This window comes from Strigops habroptila, chromosome 1 (assembly GCF_004027225.2).
Source record: "Strigops habroptila isolate Jane chromosome 1, bStrHab1.2.pri, whole genome shotgun sequence".
NCBI classification, from domain to species: Eukaryota; Metazoa; Chordata; class Aves; order Psittaciformes; family Psittacidae; genus Strigops; species Strigops habroptila.
The window spans coordinates 144,219,542-144,245,879 of NC_044277.2; the positions used below are offsets into that span (position 1 = coordinate 144,219,542).

At 37.5% G+C, this 26,338-nt stretch overlaps 1 protein-coding gene across 3 annotated transcripts in view; it reads left to right on the top strand.

Moving 5' to 3' along the window:
* Positions 1–26,338, top strand: part of LARS2 (leucyl-tRNA synthetase 2, mitochondrial) — a 61,029-nt gene that overhangs the window by 2,501 nt on the left and 32,190 nt on the right. For 2 of the 3 annotated variants that reach the window (XM_030511937.1, XM_030511945.1), the window contains exons 3-12: positions 802–930; positions 3,539–3,630; positions 6,617–6,677; positions 9,644–9,733; positions 12,625–12,768; positions 15,803–15,910; positions 17,454–17,613; positions 21,192–21,296; positions 23,968–24,083; positions 25,024–25,307. In XM_030511937.1, coding sequence (XP_030367797.1) covers positions 802–930; positions 3,539–3,630; positions 6,617–6,677; positions 9,644–9,733; positions 12,625–12,768; positions 15,803–15,910; positions 17,454–17,613; positions 21,192–21,296; positions 23,968–24,083; positions 25,024–25,307 — 1,289 coding nt within the window. Of the gene's footprint in view, positions 1–801; positions 931–3,538; positions 3,631–6,616; positions 6,678–8,278; positions 8,479–9,643; positions 9,734–12,624; positions 12,769–15,802; positions 15,911–17,453; positions 17,614–21,191; positions 21,297–23,967; positions 24,084–25,023; positions 25,308–26,338 lie in introns of those variants that run through there. The other variant, XM_030511954.1, reaches the window with a different exon arrangement.

The window sequence follows — 26,338 nt, forward strand, 5'->3', positions numbered from 1 at the left end:
TAAAGAAGGAATATTTGGTAAATATAGACTTCTTTTCAAAATACTAAAAGTTGTCCTTTTTTCCTCATTATTAACATAAGAAAAATACTGTAGGAACTTTTCAAGCGTGTATTGGTGATAAATTCAATGGTAATCAAGATGCATTAGGAATAACTTATGTGAGAGAAATAACATTTGATTTCTGTGTAACTTCTGTCAATTTACTCAAACCTAACTAAATGAGATTTTTACTTTCTTTTCACTATGCAAGGTACTGCTTGTAATACTACTTTGGGGCTGAGCATATGTAGTGGAGCTGAACGGTTTCACTTCAGTGGATGTTCATGATTGGGTTTGTCACAGAGTGAGTTACTGCAGTTCAGCTGATGAAAAGCAACTGGCCAGGAGCAAGCTCCATGTTTGTTGTAAATACAAAGTAAAACACTTATTTAAACTATAATTAAAGAATATAATCTGTCATGTTTTCCTATTTTGGTGGGACAGATTAAGAGCACATAGATAATCAATTACAGACGCTACGGTAGGGAATGGTGATTTGTTATGCTGCAGTTCTGTTAATTAATCTTTTGTTGAGTAAAAGTTGATTAAAACCATAATTTTCAAGTGCCATATGAATATATGAGATGGCAGCAAAGTCTGGTAAAACATCTCTATCTCCATCCCTAAAGAATTTGATCTGATGAAGTTTCCAGCAGAACCTTGTTTCTCTTCATGGTACCCTGTAGTTTATAACGTGCACTTGTATTTATTCAAGTGAAATGCAAACTCATGTGGTTACAACTTTCTAAAATTTCTTTCTAGAAATCAAGACCAAAATTTTATGTGCTTTCTATGTTCCCATATCCTTCTGGAAAGCTTCACATGGGCCACGTTCGTGTCTACACCATCAGTGATGCAATAGCTCGATTCCAGAAAATGAGAGGGATGCAGGTAAGAAAAGATCGGCTGTAGGACTGGGTGGGTTTTTTACATTTTAACATCATAACTGGTCAGGAAATTAGTATTTTCAAAATCCGTGAAGGTTTAGCTGGAATGTATGCTACAGATGCATAGATAATGGCCTGTGGAGCTTTGAATATTGGCATTTCAGACTTTTAAAAAGCAGGTGGTGTTCAGAACTCTCTGTTGATAACACTTAGTTAGAAGCTATCTCCAATGATAGAACTGATGCTGTTTCAGCTACCTGAGTCTAGTAACGTTCAGCATAGTGTTGATGAGACGGAAGATCCTGCTGCCATCTGGGTGGGACCGTGGTGGGGGAAATGTGTGGCTGGCAAGGGAAAACTGAGGCACCACAGAAGTCAACTTCTTTCACCTCTTCTGCTCCTGAGAGCTGGTTGATGTGCTTTGTCAGCTGGGAGGGAAACCTTTTCTCATGGTTGCTACAAGTCAGATCATAGAATTACAGAATCACAGACTGGTTTGTGTTGGAAGGGACCTTATAGATCATCCAGTTCCAACCCCCTGCCGCAGGCAGGGACACCTTCCAGTAGACCAGGTTGTTCCAAGCCCCGTCCAACATGACCTGGAACACTGCCAGGGATGGGGCAGCCACAGCTTCTCTAGGCAACCTATGCCAGTGTCTTAACACACTCACAGGGAAGGACTTTTTCCTAATGTCTAATCTAAATCTCCTGATTCAGTTTAAAACAATTCCCCCTTGTCCTGTCCCTACATGCCCTTGTAAAAAGTCTCTTTCCAGCTTTCTTGCAGACCCCTTTAGGTATTGGAAGAGATGACCAGGGTCATGTCTCACATCACATCATGTAGGTGTAGTAAAAGAGACAATAAACTTGAAATAATTTTCTAAACCACTGTGCATGTTATGTTCATCTCTATAGCAACTGCATAAATAGATCTATCCTGGAGATTAATTACTGTACTTCTTCAGTCCTTTAACTTGAAGAATGCTATTGGTTGTTCAATTGACCTGCCCTTCGAATGTGATAAGTGAATACACTGCATGATATTTTTAATATACGTGCTAGAATTGGGAAGATCTGTGTGAGCAGATAACTTGTGCAAGCATTGGTGGTACAGTGATAAAATGTCTGCACATGAGCTGTCTGGAGCATCAGTCAGCCCTTTTGCGGAGTCTGGAGCTGGTAATGAAGCTGTTCTTCCCACATTCTTTTGCTCATGAGTGTGAGAAATGAGACCGTGTCTTGCTTTTGGCTGCTTATTTGTATCTGGGGGATCTTCAGAAGCCAAGTGTTACAAAAATTGATCTCACTTAATGTGCATCAGTTTCTAGTAAAAGAAGGCATTTGTAGGGATGCAAGTATAGGGCATTTGTCTAAACAAAGGGGGTTCAAATAAGAGAAAATATGTCTTATACATGGAAAAAAAAAAATCTGCTTTGCTTCATTGTTTCTCTCCAGAAACAGGTCACCAGCAACAGTAGTGGTGAAAAAGAACTGAACTGCAGAAACTAGTATTTCAGTGTGCCCTTAAAAAAGTGCTGTTGAGATTTGTAGTTCATGTAAAGTTTACCTTTCTTTTTTTTCTCTTTTATACCAATAGTTTTGATTACTGGTGGGAGGAGGGAGACGTGTGTGTGCCTCAACAGGGTGTTCACAGGTGGTTTAGGCTCCAAATACAGTTTTCCATGTTACACTTATAACGTGGGAAAGTAGGGAGTTAGGGAGTCGTATTTCCTGACACTGTCATATGAGGAACAATAATCTGTCTTATAATAGGGAAAACTTGTAAGAGAGAGTAGCATTCTGATTTCAATTAGATTTATACATCACAAATGTGCTGTGCATGAGCCCTAGCTTGAATCACGGTTGGTCACAGGTTAATGCCTTTGGTTTTGTTCCTGCACCAACAGAGTTTTGTTTTAGCTCAGTATTGAAAATGAGAATGCTGAGGAGTCACATTTGTTAAATCTCATTGCTTTTACACTGAGTTGGTGCCTAGGGCACCTTTATAAACATGTCTATAAAATATTTTTAATGAAATAATCTGTTGAAGACAGAAGATTGGAAGGATGTGGCAAAGAATAATAAAAATAATTCACACCAGTGACAAAAGGAGCTCTCGTGCTTCTGAAATGGACAGATTTTTCACATCATAATGCCATGAGATTAGTATTGCTGGCCTTGCTTTGTTAGTGCTTGTTTGCTTACGTGCAACCAAAGAACAAGTGCTTTATAGAAATACATTTTTAAGGGGTAAAAATTTTAATTTCTTACAGCCTGTAAAGTGTTGCTCAATCACCTTTTGCTGTTGTGAAACTTGTGTAACTTTAATTGTAATTATTGAATTTTTAGCACATTTGTAAGTGTAAGAAATGGGATTGTTTTTATCATGTATTGAATATATATGTGTTTAAGGACAGCATCTTAAGTACTGGCCTTTCTTTGGCTGTTAAACAGGTTTTTTGAATACTTACTGAATTGCTAGATTATTTTTTGAAATAATATGCACTTACATAGGAAAGAGATACATCTCTTTCAACACCATTTATTTGGCTGCAAACCACTGTTCATTATTTGGAGGCCTGTGTGATTGTGTATTTCCTTTTTGCTGACAGGTGATTAATCCCATGGGATGGGACGCATTCGGTTTACCAGCAGAAAATGCTGCAGTTGAACATGGGCTTCACCCTGCAAGCTGGACACAAAGGTAGTTTATAATGAATTGCAGTAACACAACATTTCCACTGTGAATACCTGTACTGTGAACCCCATAAACCAACAGAACAGAGCAAAACCAGTGTAGGAGTAGAAGAAAGCCAGTACAGAAAGAAGCAGGATTGTTTACCAATGTTTTATGGGACTTTGCAGATGAATCAATTTTGAAAAATAAATGTATCAGGATGATTTTTCAGGTTTTAATCTCAATGAATTTTAAATTGTAAAAACATAGAATATTGAAAGAGTGACATTTCCCAAACACCCAAATCAGCGAGTAAGAAATAAATCAGAATTTCATTATGGTGAGGTAAATCTTAGTGTAGAATACACAGTTGAAAATTGAGCTATGTGGTTAGGTTTATTAGCAGTTTCAGTACCATGCAAACCAGGAAAAAGGTAGTTTGCATTTGAGATTGGGTCTTGGAAAGTGATAAGCAGAATTCAGTGTTATGTTCCCCTAGTATTCTTTAAAATTAATAGTTTCTATAAATGACTCAGAAACCAATCTTAAGTGAAGCCCTTTGTTGTGCTCTGGGTGCAGTAATCTGGCTGTGGTAGCATTCTGGATCTTGATCCATTTCCTTCTTTGATAGTGCTTCTGGTCCCACATCAAGATACTTAATACTTTTTCAACTAAAATAGGATGGCAACTGATTTAATTTAGGGAGAATGCATATGTGCATCACACAGAAATTCTGAGTTAGTTATGCTTATTTAAAATTTCCTTTATGTATGGTTTAGATAAGAATATGTGCGAGAACCAGTTACTATCAAGACACAAAAACCTGTGTTTTTCCTTTCGAGAGAGTCTGCAAGTCACTGTGCCCAGCTGACCGAGTTAAATTGGCTCAAAAGCAAAGCAGTGAGCATCTGGGGCAGAGACTGTGCAATAGCAAAGAACTGTAACAGCTCAGCCTGCCTTGTCTTAGCAGTTTGTCTAGGTCATACCAAAAAAGCATGTGGCGGGGCACAGCCTGAGCTGATTCTCTTCTGCTGCTTTCTATGCTCTCCTGTTTTTCTCTTTTCTTGTAAATGAGTGTGCATTGCTCCATACACATAAAGCAGTGCAGGTAGTAGTTACAAGTACAAGGTGTTCTATACTGGAAGAAAAATTTGCATTGAAAATTTCCCTAGTACTGAAGAGAGTGATAGTCTAGTTGTAAGTTAGATAACAATATTACAACAGACTGAGAAAAGTTAGCACATCATTATTGGGACTGATTATAGTAACATCCAAATAGGAAAATTATTTACATACCTTTTTATTTCTGATAGTGCTAGGGAAGGGAGTTGGTTCACCACACAGGCAGTTTAAATTCTGACCTCTGTAGTAACTGCTGTCTCCTGTTTTCTCCGCTGCCCCATCCTGAATGTTTCTCCTGCCTGCGACAGGGATGACTGAACTGAACGTGTGGAGCTGTGATGGTTTTGTAGCAATCTGATGTGCTTTAGTCATCCCTGGTGCAGAGTCAGGCACCCCTGTAAAACGGGGCACACTGAAAGCCTTTCAGCTTAGTTGTTTCAGGATTGAGCAACCAAATTTCAGAGCATCCTGATTTTCTCGAGGAGTGATTTAAAATGCTCAAATTGCCTATTACTTCTTATATTCTCAAAGTTAAGGAAAAAAAAACAACCTGCAAACCACATTGAAGACTTGAGTTACTTATACAAAATACCGAAACTTTAGTTAGTGAGAGTTAGTATAGTGGCAGAAGTTTGGTGAAAGTACACTGAATTTTGAATTTTTTTTATTGGTACAGCTCATTTTGAATGGGACTTTAATGTAAGCAGTGCTACTGAAAGGATGGCTTCTCCCAATGGAAGCTGTGAGTCCGTAAGAGGATTTCCTGGTACCCATACCAGGAGAGGTGTACAGCAGGCCTTTTCTGGTGTCACTGGGGCTCTGTGCCTGTTAATGCTGGACACTTGCATTGCTCAGTTACAGTTATTCAGCAGTGCAGTTTGTACTGGATCAGAATTGAATGCTTGGCTTCATGATTGTCAAATTAGCCACCATGGAAGGATAGATGATACTTTTTATCTGATATGGTGCGTTTTAGTAGAAAGTTAAAAGTCCATAAGAAATTTTAAGCAATTTTCAAGTATGTGAATGAATTCACAACAGGTCTCTAGTTAATACCCACAATTACTAGTGTAATTGTGGGTATTTTGGTAACCTGTTTAGTACACTTTCAAGCTAAAGCTTCACTGTGTGTTCTGATGTATCTTATTTTACATCCTAATATAACCCATCTGGGGCAAGCTCTATCCTTACGGTTTTGCAGTTGACTTAATTTACGGCTGTGCTGCCACCAGAAGTTTAGGGCTTCCTTGTCACCTCCCAGGACATATGTTCCCGCCACCTCCTTTGCATTGGCTCTGCTGTTTTTGCAGCCACAGTATTGGTTTGATCAGCCTGTTGGTCAGAAGGAAGCAAGAAAACTGGGGAGGTTTTTTTAGAGCACCTTATGTAGGGCATGTCTTCAGTTGAGGGAAAAGTTGATTCAGCTTGTCCCATAGCCACACAAACACCTGAGCCAAAGTAAAATACAGCCAGGATAGCACTGCCAGAATAGGGCAGGATTAAGGTAATGGTGAAAGTACAGCCTACTGCATTGTGAAGATTTCAGAAGGCTCAACTACAGTAAAGATAATTAAAAATAATGAGAAGTGCTGCTTCAGGAAAGTTTCCCTCAAACTGTGGTGCTATATTTGCTTTTCAGTTGTGCTCAGATCAAGAGGAAAAAAATTGCTGTCTTGTATAATAGAGCGTTGAAATTGAACCAGAATGCACTAGGGACTTCAAAAAGTATTATTTAATATGAGTATTCTGACAATTCTTCGAGTTTGACTTCTAGTAAGATAATAGTGGTGTTTAGAGGTTAATTAGTGCTTTTGATTTCTCATAACTTAAGCACCTGATTATAAATCACAGCAGAATTATTTTAAATTAATTTTGTATTATTATTTTGCAGTAATATCCAACACATGAGAGAACAATTTGATGCACTAGGTCTGTCTTTCACATGGGAAAGGGTAAGATTTTCTTTTCTAAAGGATTCTGCTTTATTTTATTGTGTGATGGAACATGGAAAAGCATTGAATTTCACCATTTTACTTATGACAATATAGAAGCCTTTGAGAGTGACCATTTTTTAAACTGTAAAATAGATCTTCTTTCAAGCTTTTTATCAAATTTCTCTCACTTTGGACACACTGATATCACCCGAGAATGCAAGGTTTAGGAGAATCTTTAATTTCACTTTTGCATTTGGGATGCTTTTTCAGCTCTTTCGAAGTGGCAATGTTCTGTCCTAGAAGTTAGGCAGTAGTCTAAATAAATATGTATGAAACAGCATGTTTAAGGTGTATATGTTTTGAGGAGTGCTTTTTTCAATGTGCATGTATTTAGTACTCAAGGGTTGAAAGCTAACCAAACTCGAAATGGTGGTTTGGTTCTGTTATTCTGAATTTGGAGCGTAAGCCTGCATTTTTGTAGGTGTTCCTATCGTGACCATTTTAGAAAATACAAATTTTATCTAAAAACACTAGTGCCTGAGAATCAGGTGTTCATCTTAACCTTACCAAACACAAGCTAACGTGATCAGACATAAGCTAATGTAATTTTCCAGATAGAAATCAATTTTTAAGCAATTGTAAAGTTACTGCATTTACAGTATCAAAGGTAATCAAAGTCAGTCACTACCTTTATATTCTCAGCAATAACTGTTGCTTATCACCTTAATATGATTCTGAATAGAGTGATGGAGATGCTAGTCTTGGATTTTTGTAGCAGTATTGTAGATGTGAAAAGGAAAAGGATTAGTTTTCTGGCAGTCTGAGACCTGCCATCTGTTTTCTTTAATTTTGAGGGTGAAGTTGTTTGTTTGCATATCTTACATCTAAAAAACCATATTTTAACATGTCATATATATGTCAAGATTTTTTAGTAAGATTTTAGTTTTCTTGCTAGGCAAAATGTTGCTCTGAAAAGATTTGTTGTGGAAGGGTCACTGCACACATTCTTGACAATTATTTTCTTACATTTAAAACTGTTGGTATCTCAGATTTTCTGTGTGTGTAATACAGCAATGCTTCAATACTGAAATCATACTGGTGGGCTGTGTTATGGAACACATGGGAGTTGAATGTTGCAGATTGCTTAAACCAGGACACCTTTCAAGAAAATTGACTTTTGTTTAACCCTTCCATTCAGAAGAAGAGGTTGAGAATTGGCAGTACTGAATAAGTACATAAAGAAAAGTCACATGTCAAGTCTATGCCTTTGCTTTGAGGCTTTCTTTACTTTTCTAGTGAACCATATTCTGGTTAATGAACTTTGATTTCCACGTACTTGTGAAAAGGGCTTTGCTCTTCATCTGCCCCATTTAAACAGTTGTGTAATTGAAATAGGGGCACATAGTTTGGGTTTTGGAAAGGTAAAAAGTGTTCCCCAAAACACAAAGAAATTTGGGAAGTTAGCTATGAGTTAAGTTTTATTCTACCTGGAAAGCCTGCCTTATTAGCTGGTATAAGAGTGACCTGAATGGTAACCATTAGAAATAGATATTTTATTCATTGCAAAAACTGTAGGATGCCTGAAATATATCTGTATTATGTGATCTCCAAATGCACAGATGTTTGAGCTAGCCATGAAAGAATTACCTTTGGAAGCAGAATGGCTAAGCTGCAGCAAAGTGAATTTTCCAGGCTGATAAAGTCTCTTCCCTGCAAGGGTAATTGGGCTGGGCAGAGCATCTTACTGCCTCAGCTATGCTGCTTCTGGGCTAACTCAAGCATCTTTGCAGGTACTTGTCTTAAAAGTGAACTCCTTGAGGTAAGGAGTGTTTTTATTATTATTCTATACTTGTGTGGCACTAAATCAGTGGCTTACAAAATACTGTGACCATGCAAACAAATCCAGTAGTGCAGGCTGAAAAATGAAAGAAAACCACGTTTTATATGGGTTAGTCTAATATTATGCAAAATGGGAGTTTGTTTTTAATTTCATTTCATTGGTGTTGCCTAAATGTTCTCCTTCATTATGTTAGAGCATAGTACTTAGCAAATACACGCTGGAGGGAACTCATTCGCCTACCTTAGATCTCTATTAGATTTCTTCCCCAGAGGGTGCTCGGGCATTGGAACAGGCTGCCCAGGGCAGTGCTGGAGTCACCATCCCTGCAAGTGTTCACACCCCGTGTGGATGAGGCCCTCAGTGCCATGGGTTAGTGGTGGCCTTGGCAGTGCTGGGGAATGGTTGGACTTAAAGGATGATCTTAAAGGTCTTTCCTAACCTGGTTGATTCTATATCCTTCGCAAGTCTTTCAACTCAGAAGTTTAGAATCTTACCCCATACTCCACCCTGGCTGCTCTACGCGCTCTGTCAGGAGCCTAGGTTCTTCAGAGCTGTTCCTGCTGTTCTCCTGCATGTACTGCTTCAGCTGTAGGCTCCTCTGGTCTGCTTGCTCTCTGCAGCCTGCTCCCAGCTGCCTCTCAGCAGTTGACAGGCTCTGTTCCTGCTTTTCATTGCTGAGCAACAGAGGAAAGGCAACCTGGCCAAGGTGACTTCTTTCTAGTTTTAGAATCACAGAATAGTTTGGGTTGGAAGGGACCTTCAAAGGTCATCTAGTCCAACCATCCAGACAGTTCTGCTATTTTTTTGGGTGAGGCAGCTGTGATTATTTCTATTCATCTTCTGTTTTTATACCTCTGTCCACACTGATTTTACTGGGGTTTTAGATTCCATGTTAACAGGGAAACTTTTCTTTGTGCCTCAAACCCCCACAAAACCCATGTTCTCTGATTTTGTGTACAGGTGAATATCACTCGTTATAAACATTACACAAATACTTGCTATACCTAAATACATACACAAACAAATGTTTATGTTTTCTCTGTGGCGCAGGTTATACACTCCTGAGTTAATTGTTTAAGTTAAAATGCTCTAAGAAAACAGTAAGAATAGACTCAGGAATTTTTATTTTACTTCATTTCTACAGGAAGTGACCACTTGCTTACCAGAGTACTACAAATGGACGCAGTATCTCTTTCTTAAGCTTTTTGAAGCTGGGATAGTGTATCAAAAAGAGGTAGGTACAAACTTTGACCATACTTTGCAGGTGCACTAATTCAAATCACTTATGTCACTGGCTCGCTTCTGGATCATCCATTCACATTCATTAAGTGGATTGTCCTCTCTTGGTTTTAAATCTCTGCAAAATAGGATGAATTTTATATATAGCTAAATTATATATGTAACTAAATTTTATATGTAACTAACATGAATGGGTGTTGTAGCAAGTCAAATCAGAAATATTGTTGGTGATTTATATTGAAGTGCAGGATCGAAATATAGCTCTGTTAGTTTATTTTATGGCTTTAGTACAGATTTTACTAGATCTTAACTTCCCTCTCATGAAAGCATATAGGATAATGTGATCATTAGCAGTCTGTTCAGCAGTGAGATTATTTCACTGTATAACATTACTGTGATACAGTCTCAAAATTGATAGGATTGGATAGGATAACTGGAGATTATGTGCGTAACTATCCAATTCCTGGAGCCTATTTGTGATCTCTAAAATATTATGGAAGTATTAGAAGTTAAAGACCATCACAGCTGTTTATTTGTTAGCAGTACATTAAGAAATTACTTACCTTATAATATTTGTAAGTAACATATATCAAGCTATCTGAAAAGGGAAGGGTTGTTAACTTCGAAAGGAGGAGGTGAAACAAAGATGGTAAATGAGCATTCCAAAGATCTCTCTGCATAGCCAAGGCAATGCAGTTCCAAAACACCTGAACAGCTGTGCCTAAACAAAGCTGGAATTTAGTGAATGTTTCTAACTTAAAATCAAACTAAAGTTTCTTAAATATGCCTTGATATTTCATTTGTATTCCATACAAACCAGGAAACCTGGTAGGATATAATCAGGGGTGTACTCTAATTATTCTCTGAACCCAGCAAAAGAAGCTGATGATGAAAGGTAGCATTTGGAATAGAAGGGTGTTACCAATCTACTTCTATTTTCGTAGGCAGGGTGTATTCAGAGATCTTAAATGGCAACCAGCAAAAAGATTCAATATTTGGTATGTCCTAACATGTTGGATTTTTTTTTTTTCTCTGCAATTATTTTTTGTGTTTGTAATAGAAAATTAACCCCTTAGGTTTGCCATAACAGCCTTATTTTGTATCTGTAAAGTTGTTTGCATGACGAGTGATCCCAAGTGAATCTGGAAAGCACAAGGCTTGCTGCTTCATTAGAAGCAGTGATGATATACAAGTTTTTAAGCAGGCTTCAAGTATTGTGGGATCCTTGAGGTGTTTGGGTGCTAGTCAAGTCTCTCTTAAAGTGAAGGATCAGTTTGAGGACTTACATCAATGTTTGTCAACCTGCGGGGGATGTAATCTCTCGTGGATGTGAACCAGATGCTTTTTGGGAGGAAACAGATGGCAGGGATAGCCCATAATCCTGGGTCTCTTCAAACAGTCATATATACTTAAAGCATATATTTATCCCAGCTTGTCAGCATATCTGCGATGTATCTTAGGTGGTACTTTTGCACAGCTTGAAGTCTCCTGTATTACAACTTCATTTTGGGTACAAGGAGATAAGTCATAGCCTTACTTACAGGCAATAAGAATAATGCATGTAGAGCATTATCCTAGTTAACACTCTGTTCCAGGAGTATATGTGTCTGGCAGGGAGACACAGGCTCAATGTGTCTGGGTGCTGCAGTTACTGAGAACTAACAATGTCTGGGTGCTGCAGCATCCACAGAGGGCATCTTTATTCACCATAGCAAAATCCTGTGTCTTCTTCCTACAATACTGAGCCAGTCAATCTAGTGTAGAGGTTATTGACCTGGCCAGATGTGGGTGTCTCACTGATGTTGAGATTAATAGCTGCCTAGACTCTATTATTTTGATTAGGTAGCTGTAGACTGTAGCGGAACCATAGACACCAAACCTGTAGAGAGATATTTATGCTGTAAATACATATAGCTACTGAAATTAGAGAAGATGAGTGCTATCTTGAAAGCATATGGTTTACGTTGGTGTAGTAGATCAAATAATCAGTGTGCTCTATACCCTTTTGCATGATGCTGTCCTTGTGTAGATGGCATTTAGCAGCTTCCTAGGGCCATACTTTCAGAGGCTGTCATTGTCAAGAAGTTGCTTGTGTGAGGTACAAGTAGGAACTAAGGATTTAATGTCATAGTCAAGTTCTGGATATTAGTCAAAAGACTGAGAGATGGGAGGAACAAAGTGCAACTTCAAAAATTCACAGACAAGACCTTTCAGCTATGGATTTCTTAAATATGTATTTGCTTTATGTTTCGAGTGACTTATGTAGATAAATCTTCCAGTTATGAATCATGAGAATATGTTGTGCTAAATAATTATACTCATTTAAATCAGTTACCTTCTAAAATTTCAATCATAAATTTGATCCAATATCATAAAAATAGAAACAGGGAGGAGGTTCTCAACTTTAAGTCATAGCCATTTTAATATGAGCTTATGCTAATAGTTCTCTAAGCAACTGGCATTTTATTACTACTTAATATTATCTGATTTCTCTCTCTTTAGTTGTGATATTTTAACTTGGTGTGGGGTTTTTTTCGTAAGATTATAAATGAAAAGATCAGTACTTTAGAGCCAATTTCATAAAGTGTTGTATCATTGCGGAAGAAGCCATGTTTCCTGAAATACTAGAAAACAGATCTGTAATAATGGAATATATTGATTGCTTGTAATTTCCCAATGAATTTTCAGAAGCTTTTATGAAATCTGGTGTGATGTTATTGGTAGGTCACAGATAAAAGGTAGGTGAAGTATAAAAAGTTTAAATGGATGTTATGAAAAATGTAGAAAATTCAGTGGCCCAAGGACTGTTTCTGGATAATTCTTTTGGTATCTGAGAAGTTTGAAATAGCTGCTGAAAATATTATTTCTTACTGCAACATTTTTTAGGCCTTGGTGAATTGGGATCCAGTGGATCAGACTGTTCTAGCTAATGAACAGGTGGATGACAATGGTTGCTCATGGCGTTCAGGAGCAAAAGTGGAACAGAAATACCTCAAGCAGTGGTTCATCAAAACTACAGCTTATGCAAAGGTATGACAATACAGTTTGGGGACGTTATAGTACCACTTAAAAGAGGTGACTTTTCATCCAAAGGTATTCATCAAGCTGAACGTGGTCTTCAGTATATGTACATGTTTGTATAATATATAGGTAAATAATCATATGCATGTATATAGAAATTATCCCTGAAGTCTTAAGTAATTGGTATAGGAGTAAGTTTCGAAGAAAGCAAAAAGCATAAATTACAGGTTGATGAATTAATTCTGCATTCACACATTGTCATCCCATATGTACCATCAAGTGCTCTTCTGCATATTTTGAGTGTCTAGCTGTGCAATCTTTGAACTAGAAACTTGTTCACTTAGTCACTGTTGGGCTTACAGGCATGGCATAAGCAGTGAAGATTCACTGGACCGTCTGCTTTACTTTATTTAATAGTCTATTTGATTTTCTGTAATTTAAAAATGTTTCCGTGTTGTTTAAACACTGTTTTTTGTTATGAGCTCAACTTTTGATTGTGATGGAACAGTGTAGCTTCCACACCTAGGAATTCTTCAGCAAAATTTTGGCATTTATGCTCTCTGAGATGAAAGTATCAACTTCCTGTTTTATCTGGGTGGAGTTTTTATTCCATCTGAGTGTTCTGTGTATTGGGACTTCCAAGTACAGATTGAGAAAGTTATTCCCAAGAAAATATTAAAAATTCATCTTTGATCCTTTTCCTGAGCCTCAGATTCAAGTGACCAAATTTCCACCATCATCTAGGGAGAAGAAATCCAGGTCTCACTCTAGGTCCAGTCATAATAAAGCTAAAAACTTTATAAATCTTGCCTGATGCTTTGATTCTTCATACACAGTGAAGGTACTTGAGATGCATGGTTTCTGACTGTGCTGCCTGTTCTGTTCACCAGTACAACTTTTCTTGAAAGTCTTTGCTGTTCAGAGACTTCACATATTTGTGCTTTTGATGATAAATGAGTACAATAAGTTGGTTCTTTATGGATCTTGCTTCTCTTTTTCCTCAGTTGTTTAGGGCTTACCATGAATGTGTGTATAGTACCTTTTCTGCAGTTATTTTCAGGCACCTGAAGGTTCAGGATGCTGCAGTAGTAGAGAGTGTTTTTATCCAAGCTGGGCTCAGATGTTGAAAGTACTTAAAGTACACTTAATGAATTTGCTAACCCTTCATTCTTCATGCAGATCACCAGCTGGCAATAATGGCTGAATGTGTAGGCATCCACCTTACTTTCTTCTTGGAGCATCCACAAATTATTTTGTTGTAACTATTTAACCTATTTATACTGCACATTGATGACATTTCTAATCATCTGTGTTCCTCTCTTTCACCCATTTATCATTTAATGTTTTCTCCTGTATCTCACAACCTGAATAAAAAGAAATACTAGTAAGGGGAATCTTCATCTGCAATGCTTAAACTACTAGTCAAGTAATAACAAGGAATTTCATGATCAGTAATGGGCTGTGAAGTCATCTCATGTGTTACAGGAGTCAGTGTTTCATTCCTACACACACTATTCTTTAGATTTCTGTTGTATCCAGAGAGATAATCTTCTGTGGATTTGCTTTGATTTCTTTATTGTTACTGCACCAGCTCCTGAAATACAAAATGCAAACAAAGCAAGCAGTGTTGGCTCACATTGCACTTTACCATTGGCAATGAATTCATTTCAAAGGGCAAAAATATTGGCCATGCTTTAAACGCTTAGCAGAAAGCATTTTGGTTATGTGAGATAAGAAAGTAATCATGGCCCACTGTCTAAAGTGTGAAGTACATCTGAAATGGTCTAGCAGCTTTTATGGATTTTTAAAGAACATTTTAATTGTCATTTTCCTCTTGACAGATTTCCTTGATAAAAGTATAATGCCTGAACTGATGGCATTGTTATTCAAATTGTTGTCTGCGCATTTAAGATGTTTAAGCTAAAACATTTAGTTGCTATGGTTACCCAGCTGAATCTGTAGGCAGATTCATTGGAAAAATCCATCTGCAAATATTAGTATTTTCTGTGTGTAAATTGATGTTCTGTGCATTTTATGTAGTTGACAGAGTCCTCAAATCAGAATCTGTAAGGTTAGTCTTTGCGGAGTCCCTGTTCTTGCTAAATTAATTTTATGCAATATTTTTTCATATTTTACTTTTCAAGAATCATCCAAATAAGTGGAAAATTATCTTTTTTCTTTTTTTTTTTTTTTAACAAAATAAAGTAGAAGCAACTTTGAAACCTCAAGTTTTGCCTTAAATCATCTCCCTTTTTTGCACAGCAATAAGTTAGTGTATGTATGTTTAATTTACATACGGGGGAAAGTGACAGGGCCTACAAAATTCCGCCACTCTAATTTACCATTGCCATACAGAAAAGTTCTCTGAACCCTTCACCAGCTTTGTTGCTGGTTGCTTATAATAATTATTATTGCATTTTGGATTTGAAATGAATCCTTATTATTACGATTTGGGTGTTTTGTCATTTTTCTTTTTGATAGGATGATACCATCTAAAGATCCCACTCAATTTTACAGCCTGTTGTACTTGGCAAAATATCAATATGAAATACAAAAAATACATAGGCAGCTGGAAACTCTATTTTTCCATTTTAAGTCAGAGCTCAAAAAGTTTAGGATATATAAATGTCTTTTGCCTGACTGCCATCTCCAGGCTGTTGTCTAGAGCAACTAAGCCAAATGTAGGCTTCATAGCTGCAAGCATATCTCTTATGTATCTGTAGGCTTCTTCAGCTCATTAGGTCACTTATACTTCCCACAATTTACACCCATTAGGAGTATTTTCTGTGTTTGTTTTCATCTAAGGGTTTTTCTCTGTGTTGAAGTTTTATTCCATTCAAAAGGAAGGCCTCTTCTGATAACAAGAGAGTCCTTGTTGGAGACAACATATGTCCAAATTTGCATCAGCAGCAGTATACAAACACCTCATCCTGTGTTTTTTCCAGGACCGTATCATTTTGGTGTTTGTTACAATTAAACCCACAGTCTTAATTTGTATGCTTACAGAAGCTGAATGTCCTATTTCTTTCTTTTATTGCATAAGGCTATGTTTGATGCTTTGTCCGACCTCCCTGAGTGGTATGGTATAAAAGAAATGCAAGCAAATTGGATAGGTGACTGTGTTGGATGCTCTCTTGACTTTTTGCTAAAGGTAAGTCAGAAATTTCAATGGTGCTGTCTTGGTTGGGCTAATCAGAGCCCCTGAAATGTGTGATGGAAGTGGATTTTCAGATCTAAAAAGCTTGAAACATACTAGAAGAGATTGATCTATGTTCACGCCCAGACCAGCACAGATTCCTGAAGAACACTGGTTGTGAGTTGAAGATATACTCCCTGCTATCCTCCTTTGGGAAGGGTTTGTGTTCAAGTGCAACATCAGATGCAAATTGGCTGTGTGTATTTATGCCAACTAATAATAAAAAGCCAGGACGTTTAGGGGAGCAGTGCCAAAAGCAGTATCAAATGGCATTGCACAAATCAGCTGGGTTCTAGTTGGGCTTTCACCCTCTGCACAGCACCTTCTGTGCCAGACCCAGGGTGACCTTAGGCAAGCCACTTTACTTATGTTTGTCCTTTATTTCATTTACTACATAATTTGTCTATTATTTCATTTACTACATAATTATTTCAATTACTACATAATTAAAATAATGAAAACCAGTCAGTTAGGCAGTGATGGACCTACAAAGAAGTCAAGGTAGAAAAAAAGGAGAGGAAGGAAAAAGAAACCTTGAGAAAGTTATAATTATCTACAGAAGGACTTCAGATTTTCCCATTTTTCTCAAGAGATGCAAAAGACTTCTTGAACATGATAGTGACAGAAGAGATTTTCAGAGACCCTGATGGAATTTCAGCCCTTGTGCTTCAAAGCTTTATTGTGCTTATTTACTCTGCTCTGACATTTTAGAAGTAACTCCTTATTTTAAAATACTGAATTTTTGGGAACTTCAAATTGAGACAGCTTAAACTTTCTTAATACCTCTGAATTGCACACTGCTGGGTGCATTTTTGTATTTAGGTTGTTCTAACAGTTGTTTCTAAAACGGTGTATTAACATGTGTTGTGGAAAAATCTCTTTGTAAGACCACGATACGTTTCACGGGTAATTGACCTAAAATATGAAGCCTGTTGATAGTGCCAGGAGGTAATTCTCAAGCAGTCTTGTAAGTTTATTGCTTTTATTTTATGTCCAGTTAGTTTTAATGTTGTGCCACCTTTTATTATTTTATTCTTGTATATAAGTCGCAGCATTGACTTCATCAGAGAAGTGTAGTGGAAGGACTGCTAGCTGAGAACATCTGAAATTCTCTTTAGATTTCAGAGGTAGCATATAATTTCTGTTTCTTGGAAACAAGGCATGCATATTAAAAGTGATTAGAAGGATTTCAGGTTACTTAACTAAAGATTGGATCTAGCTCAGTAGCACAATGTAATATTACATATGATTTTAGAAAGAAAAAATACAGATATATTTGGATAAATTGAGGCAAGACTGCAAAGGAACTTTCTGAAGGTCTAAAAGTAAATTTTGTCAAGGTTTGATCCTGGAAACTCCCTATAGTGGGAATGCATCTGGCTTTGATGCTGAGAACTGTCTCTTTCTGTAGAGTGATGTAGATTTGTTAGTTGCATAAAAAGGAAGTGGAATCTAAAACCACTGCACTTCCAATGGGAAATTTTCTGCTCTTTTTCAGGTGAATGGCAAAGTAACAGGAGAGAAGCTAGCAGCTTACACCTATACACCTGAAGCTATTTATGGAGCTTCTCATTTATATATCTTACCAACTCACAGGCTGCTGCATGGGAATAGCAGTCTCAAGGAAGTCTTGCAGAAGGAGCTCATCCCAGGGAAAGGTGATATTTTTCTCATACTGCATTTTGTTGTAGAACAGCAATTTCAGAGAATGATCTTCAGACAATGTGTGTCAGTCTGAGCAGGAGTTGTTCCTGTTGAGAAGGAACAGGTCTTTTGATTCTTTGTATATGTCAGACTGGATCACATCAGCCTGTCCTGGCTACAGATGTGGTAAGAGCAGCTATGTTAGAATTCTTCCTTTTATAATGGCTCTAACACTTCATAGCATGTAAAAGCAATGGAACAGATCCTTGTTTCCTCTTGTACCAGAAGTGAATAGTCAAACTCTGTGTCAGCACACTGAAAAATCTCACAGCCATATGGTGGTTATTCATTTGCACAAAGACAGCAGAACCAACTCTTGCACCAAGCATGATCTCTTCCTGTCGTAGGGAATATAAAGAGGGCAATAGATCACTAATACATAGCAAAGTGGATCACTGATAGACAGCAAAATAATACTCTGCTGTGCAGCTCCTTGGTTAATAGAAGACTTTAATGGAGTAAATTCAAAGTATCCCTGCAGCAGGTCATGACTTGTGCAGAGGATACACATAAGTGGTAATTCTTTAATTGGTTTCCTGAAAGCTCCTACCACCAATTCTGCCTGTATTTAGCATTCCTATTTTTTTGTTGTTTGGAAAACCTGAAAATTGCAAGAGTAAATACAATGTATACTGAATATTTTGTCTCTCCACTTGAAGCTGGTGCCCAATAATTATTTCTTTTCCTCACTGGTAAAGATGACATTTCATTCTCTGTGTTTGATGTCTCTATACATGCCATTTGATTTCTTTATATCTGATGTCAACAACAGTGAAGCAGGAATCTTGTGGGAAATTGTGATGGTTGCACAAAACCTACTTTATTTTTGAGTGCTTCATTTCTATAACCTTAAAAAAGTTTGCTTGCTAGCAGAAAGGAATGGAGCCTGAATGTGTTGAGTACGAAGAGCCTTTGTCTCAGAGTCGAGCAGAACTTGAAGAGTTCTTATTAAGGAATAACGGGACAAATTTGCAGTTCTTACAGTTCAGCCAAATCAAAGCACTAACCACAGAAACACATATCTATACATGTGCCTGTATCTTTGTTGGATCTTGTGCTTTAAGCCAAACCAGACAATTGCAAAACTTGTTTTTAGTAAGGACAGAGGTATAATTTTTTTATACTGTTTTTGCATGGAAACACTTGGAAAGGCTTTTTTGTGTCTATTAACAATAAACTTCTCCATTTGGTTGAGCTAAATTAAGAAATTCGTATTCAGAATAATGACAGTCATAAGTCCTTGAAAAAGAGGCACAATTCTAGTAACTCTGCTATTGTGTGCTCCTTCTACTTGTAAATACACTTATGATTTCTTCAATTGAATTTGGAGGATTTTTCTTACTATTTCTTGAGCATTTCAGAGGCACAGAGTGGTACTTTCCAAAGAAGAGAACACAAGGAGAAGAATTTCTACATGGACTTTCAGATTTGCATTTCAGCCATGGTACATATGAAGGGATATCCATGGATATTAAGTAAAAAAGAAATTTTGTAAATTTCTTAGTAAAAAAGAAATTTTGGATGGGCTTGAATAGACCGTATTTTCACATTAACCAAGATTTTGGACAAAAATTCACCAGTAACATTAAAATTTTAATGTGATTTATTATAATTTTTTTCTTTTCAACGGGATAGGCTTGTAATTCCACTTCTTCAGTGTGTTCTCATTTAAATAATTAGGAGGATATGTTTTCATAGAATCATAGAATGGTTTGGGTTGGAAAAGATCTTAAGATCATCCAGTTCCAACCCCCCTTCCGTGGGCAGGGACACCTTGCTCTAAACCCAAGAGTCCATCCAACGTGGCCTTGAACACTGCCAGGGATGGAGCATTCACAGCTTCTCTGGGCACCCTGTGCCAGCGCCTCAGCACCCTCACAGGGAAGAACTTCTTCCTTAGATCTAACCTGAACTTGCCCTGTTTCAGTTTGAACCCATCGGCCCTTGTCCTATCACTACAGGCCCTGATGAAGAGCCCCTCTCCAGCATCCTTGTAGCCCCCTTCAGACACTGGAAGCTGCTCTGAGGTCTCCACGCCGCTTCTCTTCTCCAGGCTGAACAGCCCCAGCTTTCTCAGCCTGTCTTCATGTTTTCTAGGAGAGAAAAAAAAATGCTGTTGCATGGCAGAGTAACTTGAAGTTCTAATGCCTTTACTCTTAGTGTGCAGCTCTCTGTTTTAGGCTATTATTATATAGAGGTGAGCAACCAGTTTTCAAACATTCATATTTTCAGCCTAGAAAAATGTATGTTAATTTAGAATCTGGTGAGTCTAGCTTTGACAGCATGAGGTGTCTGAGATAATGAACAGCATAAGGGCCAAATGTTTATCTCATTATAATTCTATGCATACATTCTTTTACATTTGTAACTGTAATATCATCTCTTTACAGCCATTATAATAATGATGTGAGCAAATGAGCAGAAGGAAGAGTGCCTTCATAAACTGGAGTTATTTTGGGTTCCAGCATAACATCAGAATTACTGCTGGGTGGAAGACAGAAGTTATTTTTAAAAGCAGACTGTCCTGCCCACTCAGCTTCCTGTTCAGGAGGCTTTTAAAAGAGTGAAATGATTCCTTTTGTACTTTTTTAAGCAAAGGGGAGAAGCTCTGTGCAGTGATTTGAACGTGAGAAATATGGAATTACAATATGGCTATCAGACACCTGAAATTTGAAAAGTAGTAATCAGAAATAAATAATCATTTATGTTGAGTGATGGGATACAGTAGCCCTATTCTCTACAATGCTGTTAGTATATTTCGAGCAGATTTTATGCATTGCAATACAAGCCTAAGACATTCCTCAGCTCAGCTATGAAGATAGGTGAAAAGAAGCTCTTAGCAGTCTGTATGTTGATTATTTTCATTATCATCAACTTAAAGGCACTGAAAAAGTCAGAAACAAATCAAAATCTGGGGGTTGAATCCTCAAAACTTGGAGTATTCAGATTTGATTTTCTTCTTGCTGAGCCACCCAAGCTACTCATTGTAAATTGGTTCCCGTTTACCCCAGTTCTCACCCTTGGTTCTCTCCTCTTGTCTCTCCTCTTCCTTGTGGACATATTCCCATCTTTAATATGAATATTCTGTTTGGAAATCAATAGGTTATTTAGTTGGGTTTTTTTACACTGGTCAATATTTCTCATGCTTTGTAGTTCTTCTGTAAGAAGATAGGTGCTTCCCTTCAGTTTCATCTGAATAACTGGATTTATTTTTGCATAATTTTGTAGTAATGTATTTTAGTATATAACTCAGGGCTTACTAGAGCAAATTCATACAATTTTGCAGCAGGTCTGCATTTGGGTCAAGGACTCAATTTTTATATTATAATCCAGATCTTATCTGTTTTATTCAGGGGTTTGTTATAAGTTTTTTAAAAATGTAATTAGGCTTTTCATTTTCTTTGTTTTTGAAACAAAAAAGTTATTTAAATTTCATGCATATTTAAGATAAGCTGAGCTCTAATAGTAAGTCATGTTCTTAGCATATCATCTGTCATATTTTATTTACCATGATCATTCAATTTGTTTTCAGACTCACTCACTTCAGTGACAGCTGTGAATTTGCTCACCCATCAAGAGATTCCTGTAGTCATCTCAGCAAAACCCAATTTTGAGAATTATCTTGATACTAAAATAGGTATGTGACAATTAATCTGTAAGTGGAATAGTGTAGTTTTCAGTTGCTATGTTGGAGCACAGGATACTGTAAATCTTTGGACACGGCAGCTCTCTTCTGGACTTTGGAACTCTGTTCTTCATTCCTGTTCTTCATTAATGAAGAAGGAAGAGAAAAATAGTTATGTGGAATCTGCCGGGGGGGGAAGAGATTTACAGGATGATAAATTTTAATGGAAATATTATAAAATTAGTACATTTAATGAGCTAAAATTGAGGATCTGCATATCTTAAGAAGATTGATTACCTACAGTGCGCATGCATTTGGCTGTCTCTCGCTATCCTTAATCAAAATAGAATAGCATTGTTTTTTCACATAAGGATTTTGTGAACAACCCAGACTTTTAGCTCAATTTGTGTCTTATGCTTACACAAATTCTGTGTATCGTCATAGAGCTGTTTTTCGGACAGTAAATGTACAAAACTTCCAAGTTTGACTTTTATTTGATAACATCTGTGTTGAGGTCAGTAAAATAATTCAGAATAATAATTCTGTTCAGGTAGTCGTGGATAGTTCTCTTGGATCTTTTATTTCTAAAGGAAGAAGGTGCCTAATTTAGGATTGAGGATCCATAAACAGAGGAGGAAGGGTGTTGCTAGAAGATACCATGAATCGCCTGAAGTGGGCTTCTGTTCTCAAAGCTGAGCTGTGAAGCAGCCTGCCTTACTCCTTACCTGCATGGGGCGCCTAGCCCCTCAACTTGGGCTGCTGAGTACATAGGGTTAGATGATGTGACTGTCCTTCTAACTAAAATTGTACTAACGTCTAAAAACGGTGCCCATTTCAATCTGCACCCACTGAGCTTTTTGACTGCTCTTGGATTTTTCTATGGTCTCATAGGCAATGTTCTGTAGCAGTCCTAATCAGAAATAGTTCTCTTATTTTCCCCTTTTCCACTACGTCACTTGTCCCTCAACTCCCTTCTGTTGCCTCCCTGTTGATACTGCTTTCCTGCCCTGGAGCTGCGACTTTCTTTTCTAACCAGTGCCAACACCGGTTGTTCCTGCACAACAACTAGACTGAATAAAACCAGCTGGCTGTTCAAAAATATCATGGATGACCCTCACAACACTGATGGAAATTATCCACTTGGGCTGTATACCTTACTTATAACGTGCCTACATCTTACGCTTTAGAAATGAATCTGGTTTTGAGAACCAGAATGTTTCCTCATGTACAAGAAGCCAAATGATTGAGATACCTAACCTTATTTTTCGTTAAAAGCTTCCAGCTTGCCCACTGGCACATACCTTGGCCTTATGTCTGTTGGAAACAGCCCAGCTCTTCTCAGGAAGTTCTGGCTGCCAGCTGTTGAGCTTTGCAAATGTACATGAATAGCATCATCTTTTCAAATGAAGACCAAAAAGTGGGACCTGCTTCTGCACATTCGTAGAGCAAATTGTGAAGCCACCTATTGCAGGCTGCGGGGCTCTCTGACAAATGAAGACAGATACACACATTATTCTGTAATAGGGCCTTGAAATGACCAGAGCCATTTCGATTATAGTTAAGGAGTTTCACAGGGGAGTTTTGCTTGATTTTCCTTAGTTATCTGCTTCCAAACTTCCATATATCGACAGAGTTAATGTATAGCAGGCATTTCATTGCCTGAACAAAGATGATTGCTAAACTGGTTTTGAATGAAGTCGTTTGTGTATTAATAATTCTAATGGGCTCAGTAATATTTTGAGAGGTTTTCTCTGTAGTTTTCACTGACTTAATGTTGGCATTAACTTGTTGGAATAACTTTCTTTGCCTTTTAAAGATGACAGAATTGTGGGAGACGGTTCAAAGTATTTCCCTAAAAGGAAAAACTATGCAGAAAGTTGTATCTCTATGGAAAAATAACAAATCTGTTAGTATCTCAATGTTATTTTAGATTACACATGATAATAAAGTTAAGAAATTTCTTAACTCACCCTAAAAGATAGTCCTCTGAAGTAGAACTATATATGACAGTCCCAAAAAATAAGATGCAAAGGGAAGGATAGCATTGAGGCCCTTAAGGACTGTCTTTATATAACTGACTTGGACAGCTGTAAGAAGTGCTCTCAATAGTTACATTCAGAATAGAAAATTAACTGTATTTGAATTGTTTTCCTGAGTTTATAAACAAATCATGTCTTTCATAATAAGTTAAAGGGATAGTAATGTTAGAGACTGTTGTGGTACATATTAATAAACTAAGAAATTCAATTTCCTGTTGAAACGACAGGACTGTTTCAGCTGGTATGTTTCTTGTAGTAGCAAATAGAATTCAAATTTGTATTATTTAAATCTATAATGTTTATGTAATACAACTGTATTGAAAATTTTAGTATTTCTCCAGATTTTGTAGCTTATTTTTAGTCTTTTTTGGAACCATCAAATTTTCAGCCTTTTCTGAGGTAGGACATTGATGAACATTTGGATTACAGAGAAACTGAGAAAATGTGTTTGTAATTATTGCTTTAATTTCATTGTTCAAAGAACATGAAAACATTTTTATTGTTCTTAGATTTTTAAAGTCTCTTGGGCAAACATAAGTCGTTATAAAGAGAGTGTCATTGAAATAAAATGTTTTATCATCAAACTGATGATTGAATCCATATTAGTCAATCCCAGCAGTGATTTATTTTTTCTCCCCTCCTAGGAATTCCTAGTACTAGTGCAGAAGATGCTGCAGTCGCTAAGAATCTGGGCATTTCTTTTACTGAAGTCATTGAGACATTGCCAAATGGTTTGGAGAAAGTCATTAATTCTGCAGAGGTGGGTATACAAGTATGGAGTTCTTTCCAACTTACAATAACAATGCAAACGGAATCTGTTTTCTCAAGAGTGCCAAATACTTTATATGATTAAAAGGATTTATTTGTTTGTTTGCTTAAGAATCAAGCCAGAGTTGTGCTACCAAATTTCTAGGAATAATTTAATGATGAAATATGTTGGCTCTTCTGTAGCAATAAAATGAGTTTTTTCCTTTTGTACAAGAGAGGAATGTACAGTATCAGTCTGAGTTTTATAATGGAAACTGAGTAATTAAATCCATGTTAAAGGTTGATTCTTATTTCATCATCGCAATAGATTTTAAAGTTAAATATTAACATTTTAGCCCTGTTTCCATGCATTCACTGAAATGTGGTATAAGCCTTTATGCTAACAGATCTGCCTGAAGTGACATAAATCTTATCTTTAAACAAGATATGTATGGTGTTATTGCTCTTGAAAAAATGCATTTGGTAGCACACATGAAGTTCATATTCTCTCATATGACAGGTAGGGTCTAAGGAGTTAAGATGTATGTGAAAGCAAGAATAGAAAAACTTAAAATGAAAACAGGAGGAAGGAGGCTGTTTTACCATTTGCATTTCCTCGGTCTCCAGCCTTTGTTAGTGATACTCTGGAAGTTTCAGCACGTATCAGTTGATTACAAGTATCAGCAGTAAATGCAAATATCTGCCAATAGGGGCTGAAGGGGTCTACAAGTCTCTCGGACTGCTTCTGTTCAGACCATCAAGAACATTATCTTCTGAGCAAAAGAGTTTAAACGAGTTGCTGGTATGTGAATAGTCTCTTGGATAGAGACTGTAGTTGGAAGGGGGAAATTATATGAGGCTTATAAAGTTTGACTCTCAGAAATTGCATTTGTGACTTTTTTTTGTCTGTTCTTGCATGTTCACTGACACTGCTTCTCTGTGTTTTTCATCAGATCACAGGCATGACTCGGCAAGAGGCTCTAAAAGCTATTACCCAGCAGGCCAAAAAGAAAAGAATAGGTGGAGACCTAACGAGTGACAAATTAAGAGACTGGTTAATATCTCGACAGCGGTACTGGGGAACACCTATTCCTATCATTCACTGCCAGACATGTGGCACTGTCCCTGTACCTTATGAAGACTTACCTGTGGTGTTGCCCAATGTCACCACTTTCACAGGAAAGGGAGCCTCGCCTTTAGAAACAGCTCCAGAATGGGTGAACTGTTCCTGCCCAAGGTAAGCCAGTGCTGCATGGAATGCAGACTGGGAGAGATCGCTTTGTACCTGCCTGTCTTGTGCTCACCACTCTTGAGACAGGATGCCACTCCAGAATGATCTTTAGTCTGACCCAGCGTAGGGTCCTTTTTATGACAGACACCCACTGCTATTTCTTCATAAACAAGCTGAAGCAAAGCTCGCCGTTTTTAAGAAAACAGGGAAAACAGAATTATTTTCTCCCCTGCCTATTTCTTAACAGTATTTCTAATTTCATTTACTACAATAATTTTCATTATCTTTTACCAGCAGAGTTCATATAAAGCTTCCTTTTGTTAAAGAAATAGCATCATGTTCATTTTCTTAGCCATAGTCCAACAATAAAGTGCTGCTTCTGCTATATGTTTCTTTATCATGAAGAGTCACATTCACTGTACAGATGACAGCATGTAATTCAGATTGAAGGAGATAGTAAGTATACGCATCTCATGAATGCTGTAATCTTTATTGTTTGTAGTCCAGCTGTTTAAGAAATAAAACAGCCTAAATTAGGAGAGCGATCAGTTGTCTAATCTTGAGGGCTGCTTAGATACTGTGTACACTGGAGTTTGCATACAGATTCTGCAGAAAGAACTGGTAGTTTTCATCGCAGAGAAGTTTTTCATCAGCAGTACAATGCAATGCTGCTGCTTTTTAATATTAAAGCCTGCCTTCCATCTGGATGCAAGTCTAAGAAATATCTTTCTGGATAGTGTACAGTTGATTGTGCTCTACTTACGTTTCGTAAGTGTTCTGGAATAGGACAGTGATGTGCAGGTAGCTGTTGTAGAGGAGTTATTGCTGTACCTTCTCACAAGCACTTTTGACAAGGACATGTAGTGACAGGACAAGGGGGAATGGCTTTAAACTGACAGAGGGGAGATTGAGATGAAATCTTCGGCAGAAGCTCTTGCCTATGAGGGTGCTGAGGTGCTGGCACAGGGTGCCCAGAGAAGCTGTGGCTGCCCCATCCCTGGCAGTGTTCAAGGCCAGGTTGGACACAGGGGCTTGGA